General features: G+C 39.5%; 1 protein-coding gene across 1 annotated transcript in view; it reads left to right on the top strand.

Annotated features, from left to right (window-relative positions):
• Nucleotides 1-7,029, top strand: part of MGA (MGA, MAX dimerization protein) — a 104,950-nt gene that overhangs the window by 80,078 nt on the left and 17,843 nt on the right. The window contains exons 16-17 of the mRNA XM_011989336.1: nucleotides 4,184-4,474; nucleotides 4,609-6,119. Coding sequence (XP_011844726.1) covers nucleotides 4,184-4,474; nucleotides 4,609-6,119 — 1,802 coding nt within the window. The remainder of the gene's footprint in view (nucleotides 1-4,183; nucleotides 4,475-4,608; nucleotides 6,120-7,029) is intronic.

The raw sequence follows: 7,029 nt of genomic DNA, 5'->3' as shown, positions 1-7,029 counted from the left end.
GCCTGGCTAATTTTTTGTATTTTCAGTAGAGACAGGGTTTCTCCATTTTGGTCAGACTGGTCTGGGTCTCCGTGATCTGCCCACCTTGGCCTCCCAAAGTGCTGGGATTACAGGTGTGAGCCACCGCATTCAGCTTGCGAATCACAATATTAAATGTGTCTGTCTTCTGCTTCGTCCCATAAATAAGCCCATAAAACATGATTAGTCTAATACATAGTTTTGGGAGTGAAGTCGTTAGTGAAACTACTTTGATTTCCTATTGAATCTCAAGGTGCATATCTGTTATATTTTAACAGATCATGTCTTCTAAACCATATAGATTCCAGCCTTTTTCAGTACTCTTAATTGTTTCATGAAACAGTAAAGTAGTTTATTCTTCTATAGTTTTGTTGTTTCTCAGACTTTAGTTATTTAGGATATGCATTCACATATTTTGCTGAGTCCCATCTGTACTGTCACCTGCCTAATATTTTTATTTAAATCAACTGCTTTTTTATATGTAAATGTGTGTATGTTTGTTTGTTTATTTATTTATTTATTTATTGAGAAGGAGCCTTGCTCTGTTGCCCAGGCTGGAGTGCAGTGGCGCCATCTCAGCTCACTGCAACCTCCACCTCCCAGATTCAAGTGGTTCTCCTGCCTCAGCCTTCTGAGTAGCTGGGATTACAGGTACCTGCTACCGTGCCCGGGGTATATTGTATTTTTAATAGAGACAGGGTTTCACCATGTTGACCAGGCTTGTCTTGAACTCTTGATCTTGTGATCTGCCTGCCTTGCCCTCCCAAAGTGCCAGGATTATTACAGGCGTGAGTCACAGCGCCTGGCTGTAAATGTGTTTTTAAAAGAGATAGCATTAATTGGAAACCAGCATTACTTGGCATAATAGAGGTTAACCCTATAAAGAAATATACTGGAAACTATAATAATAAAAAAATCATTAAATTCTTGTTACCTACTATATATTCTGAGCACATGGCTTTGCTGTCTTTCTTTTAAAGAAGAAAGCTAGAAAATACTAGAGTAACATTAAAGACATATCATCAAAGACTGTACCTAAAAGTATCTTCTATAATACCATTTGAGGGAAAAAAAGTAGATATATTTTTAATAAAAATGTATTTTTATTTTAAAAAAATTATATATAGAGAGAGACAGACAAACAGACACACAGATGGGGGTCTTGCCCTGTCATCCAGGTTGGAGTGTAGTGGCATGATCATGGCTCCCTGCAGCCTCGACATCTCAGGCTCAAGTGATCCTCCCATGTCAGTCTCTCATAGCTGGAATCATAGGCGTGTGTCACCACACCTGGTTAATTTTTTTTTTATTTTCAGTAGAGGCGAGGTCTGGCTATGTTGTCCAGGCTAGTCTTGAACTCCTGGGCTCAAGCAGTCCTTGCATCTTGGCCCCACAAAGTGCTGAGCCGCTGCAAAGGCTTGAGCCGCTGCATCCTGCCAGGAAATACTGACATATAACAAATTTTCTAATCTTTTAAAATAAATGGACCTGACTCAGGTAACTGCTACTTAAGGAAGTGTGTGTAGTTTTTTTCTCTATTTATAAAGAAGATCCCATGTTGGCACTTTTAAATTTTGATTTTTCTCCTTTTTCTCTTTACCTTCCTTTCCCTTGCACACATTTAAGTAAACCATCACATATTTAGTGCATATATTAAAGATTGTTTTCATTGTCTGAATTAGTTTTTGAATCACTCTCTAAAAGTTAATTTGAAGAAAAAAGTTGAAAATTAAGAATGCATTAACATATTTGTTTCTTAATTCATGTATGATAGATTAATATGGCCGGGTGCGGTTGCTGATGCCTGTAATCCCAGCACTTTGGGAGGCCAAGGTGGGTGGATCACCTGAGGTCAGGAGTTTAAGACCAGCCTGGCCAACATGGCGAAACCCAGTCTCTACTAAAAATACAAAAACATATTAGCCGGACATGATGGTTGCATGCCTGTAATCCCAGGTACCCTGGAGGCTGAGGCAGAAGAATCGCTTGAACCCAGGAGGCAGAGGTTTCAAGTGAGCCGAGATCTTGCCATTGCACTCCAGCCTGGGCAACAAGAGTGAGACTCCATCTCAAAAAAAAAAAAAAAAAAGATAGATGAGTATTTTTTGTTTAAATTGCACATGATTATTTTCATGAAGTTTGGTCTTTGTGTTTTATTTAATATTTAAGAGTAGTCCTGGATTTTCTATATAATTTTTTCATCTAAATGTTACGAGCATGACTTTCTGTTAGAAATATGATATTTTTTTGTGTGGGCAGAGTGCCTGTTTGATAGAAAATCACATGTTAAGCTAAAGTCTTTTGTTTCATTTGTTTGTTTTTTTTTTCTCTTTAGTAGCAAACTTTTTAAGTTTTATTTATTGTTAAATAAACCCACCAATTTTTATTTGTTAATGTTAAATAAGCTCACCAATTTGAATAGTAATGTTAGACCAGTTTCATTTATGCTTACTATTACCATGATTCCTACCTCTTTATCTCTCTGATCTAAAAAAAAATCTAGATTACTCATACTGTTTTTTCCTGTGTCTTTAGTATTTCGAAATATCTCTTCCAATCAGTAAAGGGTATCTTTAAGTACTATTAATGGTTTGAAATCTCTATTAATTCATATCTTCTGCATTAAATTTCTGCTTTTTCTTTTTGTTTTAAAAGCATCTTTTGCCTCTTCTAAGCCAGGTTTATTTCCCTGCTTCTTTGATGTCTCTTAATTTCATTTCATTTTGGGGGTTTTATGCAATTTTTTCCTTCTGAAAAATAATTCCCACAAACCTTTAAGCTTTGCTTATTTGTTGGTGAATTTTAAAAACCAAAAAGCCCTTTATAAACCAAGGATTTTTAGTTCTTTATCTTCCTCAGGTGGTATAAGCTTAGAAATTCAGTCATAACTCTCTAGTAAGTGTTATGAGCTTTAATTTTAAAGTTAAATTGTGCAGGATCTGGATTTTATTTAAAAAAATAAAGAAGAGGCCAGGCACATTGACTCATACCTGTAATCCCAACTCTTTAAGAGGCCAAGGCAGGAGGATTGCTTGAGCCCCAGGAGTTCGAGACCAGCCTGGGCAACATAGCAAACCCCATCTCTAGGAAAAAAAAAAAAAGTGTGCACCTGTGGTCCCAGCTACTTGGGAGGCTGAGCCTGGGAGTTCAAGGTGGCAATGAGCTGTGATTGCACCACTGCACTCTAGGCTGGGCGACAGAGTGTGATCCTGTCTCAAAAGAATAAAGTTGAAGCATAATTTTATCATAAATGATCTCTTTAACAAAGGAATCCAGATTTAGAGAGATACCCACGTTTTTCTTTAGGCAAAAGTATTATCTCTTTAAATGTGCCTCTTGACAATTGGTACTCTATTTTTTTTACCATTCTAAATGTAAAGCTCCATAATGTCTGGCTGTTCTCAGCCATAAATAATGTATTATGAAACTACAGAATTTTAGCAACTTTATAATCCGAATTAGAAGTTATTTGCAGCAAGGTCAGATTCTGTGTCTTAATGACTGGGCATGGTGGCTCATGGCTGCAATCCCAACACTTTGGAAGGCCGAGATGGCAGGATCGCTTGAGGCCAGGAGTTTGAGACTAGCTTGAGCAACAAAGCAAGACCCTGTCTCTGCAAAGAATAACATAATTAGCTAGGCGTAGTGACACATCCCCGTAGTCCCAGCTACTTGAAAGGCTGAGGCAGGAGGATCTCTTGAGCCCAGGAGTTTGAGAGTGCAGTGAGCTATCATTGAGCCACTGCACTGAAGGACTGAAGGTAACAAGTGCAACCCTGTCTCTCTTAAAAAAAAAATTAGGCTGGGTGCGGTGGCTTATGTCTATAATCTCAGCACTTTGGGAGGCTGAGGAGGGCAGATCGCTTGAGGTCAGGGGTTTGAGACCAGCCTGGGAAACATAGTGGAACCCTGTCTCTACCCAAAAATACGGAAATAGGCCAACTCTGCTGGTGCACACCTGTAGTCGCAGCTACTCAGGATGCTGAGGTGGGAGAATTGCTTGAACTAGGGAGGCGCGGAGGTTGTAGTCAGTTGAGATTGTGTCATTGCACTCCAGCATGAGCAACAAAGCAAGACTGTGTCTTAAAAAAAAGTATGAATACTTTTTTTCCTGCATGTGTTAAAGGGGAATTTTGGTACTATGTTTCCATTTCCTGTTTTTCAGAAAATGCTGCTCAAATTCCAGTGGCTACTCCACAGGTCTCTCCTAACACAGTAAAACGTGCTGGACCTCGACTGTTGTTGATTCCAGTGCAGCAGGGTTCTCCTACTCTTAGACCTGTCTCAAACACACAACTTCAGGGACATCGAATGGTCTTGCAGCCTGTTAGGAGTCCAAGTGGAATGAACCTATTCAGGCACCCTAATGGGCAGATTGTCCAGCTTCTACCTTTGCATCAGCTTCGAGGCTCTAATACCCAGCCCAATTTACAGCCTGTCATGTTTCGGAACCCAGGTATAAAGTTATTTTTCATGAACTTTTCTTTTGTTAAATCACTTGGCCATATGGTATGTTAATACACCAGGACATCGGAAGTCTTGATATGGGCAGTCATGATTTAAAAATTTCTCTCTTATTTTTTAAACCAGGGTCTGTGATGGGAATCCGGTTACCTGCTCCTTCCAAACCCTCTGAGACTCCGCCATCTTCCACTTCGTCTTCTGCTTTCTCTGTCATGAATCCTGTAATCCAAGCTGTTGGGTCTTCTTCAGCAGTGAATGTTATCACTCAGGCACCGTCATTGCTTTCCTCTGGAGCTAGTTTTGTGTCTCAGGCTGGTACATTGACCCTGAGGATTTCTCCTCCTGAACCACAAAGCTTTGCAAGTAAAACAGGCTCTGAAACCAAAATAACCTATAGCTCAGGAGGACAGCCTGTTGGTACAGCCAGTCTTATTCCTCTCCAGTCTGGTAGTTTTGCCTTGTTACAGCTCCCAGGACAAAAGCCTGTTCCTAGCTCCATTCTTCAACATGTTGCTTCCCTTCAGATGAAGAGGGAATCTCAGAATCCAGACCAGAAAGATGAAACAAACTCAATAAAAAGAGAGCAAGAAACCAAGAAGGTTCTACAGTCAGAAGGAGAGGCTGTAGACTCTGAGGCTAACATAATAAAACAAAACTCAGGAGCTGCTACCTCAGAAGAAACTCTGAATGATTCCTTGGAAGATAGGGGTGATCATTTGGATGAAGAATCCCTTCCAGAAGAAGGTTCTGCAACTGTCAAACCATCTGAGCATTCCTGTATCACTGGGTCACATACAGATCAAGACTATAAAGATGTTAATGAAGAATATGGGGCTAGGAATCGTAACAGTTCCAAAGAAAAAGTGGCTGTTCTAGAAGTTAGGACCATTTCTGAAAAAGCCGGTAATAAGACCGTCCAAAATTTAAGTAAAGTACAGCATCAAAAACTTGGTGATGTGAAGGTGGAACAGCAGAAAGTATTAGACAATCCAGAAGAAAACTCAAGTGAATTTCCAGTCACCTTTAAGGAAGAAAGTAAATTTGAATTGTCAGGAAGCAAAGTTATGGAGCAGCAGTCTAATCCACAGCCAGAGGCCAAAGAGAAGGAATGTGGAGACTCTCTGGAGAAAGACAGTATTAGAGAAAGATGGAGAAAACATCTGAAGGGCCCCTTAACCAGGAAATGTGTTGGAGCTTCACAGGAATGTAAGAAAGAGGTAGACGAGCAGTTAATTAAAGAAACAAAGACATGTCAGGAAAATTCAGATGTGTTTCAGCAAGAACAAGGCATCTCTGACTTACTTGGAAAAAGTGGAATTACTGAAGATGCCAGAGTTCTGAAAACTGAATGTGATTCTTGGAGTAGGATTTCTAATCCTTCAGCCTTCTCCATTGTTCCTAGGAGAGCTGCAAAAAGCAGCAGAGGGAATGGACATTTTCAGGGTCACTTACTGCTACCTGGAGAACAGATACAACCAAAGCAAGAGAAGAAGGGTGGGAGAAGCAGCGCTGACTTCACTGTTTTGGATTTGGAAGAAGATGACGACGATGAGAATGAGAAAACCGATGATTCCATTGATGAAATTGTGGATGTTGTTTCTGACTACCAGAGTGAAGAGGTTGATGATGTAGAAAAAGTGGTGAGCCCATTTTTGTTGTGACTGAAACCTAAAGGATTTAAATGATTTATTAGAGACAGAAGCTTTTTCAGAAGATCACTAAGACATAATACATTTAATTGGATGCCTAGGTTTAGATTATGACTTAAATGGCTTAGTAGTTTTTTAGGCTGTGTCAATCAAGCATCACTTATTGAGCTTTTATTCTTTGAGACTTGCCTGGTTTTATGGGAAGGCTGGTTTAAGCATTTGAGGGATAGGTGCTTGAGAGTTCCTACTCTTTTTAAGTTAGATTTTTAAAATCCCGAAACCACTACTCCTATTTGATCCCAGTCAATTTCTGTGACGTTTTCTATGTGAGATGGTTGTAGCTTCTCTGGTAGATGTTAATCAGAAACTGGGAATGGGTGACCTTACAACTGGAAGAGAACTTCCTTGCATATAGAGAGATGTTTTTGTTTTTGGAGAAAAACTGGAAAATACCATCTTTTGATATTCTAATACCATTTTGCCTTGAGTTGCTTTTATTTGTAGTCTCTGGAATTTATATTCTAGACTTTGGTCATCGTCCTTTGTAATATGACCTTTATGGCCTAGTTTTATTATTTTCCCGAAGTGTTTTTTATAGGATTCCTTTTTAGGGTTGTCGTATTTACTGAAATAAGTAACTGTCAGGTATTGATACAGCGCAGGAGTTGTACAAATGTTTTCTGTAAAAGGCCAGATAGTAAATAGTTTTAGACTTTGCAGAGAGCTAGAGGGCTCTCTGTTCCAACTACTTGACTACTGTTGTAGTATAAAAGCAGCTGTATTCCATTAAAACGTTAGTAAAAAAGGCCAGGTGCAGTGGCTCACACCTGTAATCCCAGCACTTTGGGAGACCGAGGTGGGTGGATCACCTGACATCAGGAGTTTGAGACTAGTCTGG

Source organism: Mandrillus leucophaeus, unplaced genomic scaffold (genome assembly GCF_000951045.1).
Source record: "Mandrillus leucophaeus isolate KB7577 unplaced genomic scaffold, Mleu.le_1.0 Scaffold35, whole genome shotgun sequence".
NCBI lineage: Eukaryota > Metazoa > Chordata > Mammalia > Primates > Cercopithecidae > Mandrillus > Mandrillus leucophaeus.
The sequence above is the reverse complement of the archived record's forward strand: the minus strand, read 5'-3'. Positions and strand labels throughout refer to the sequence as shown.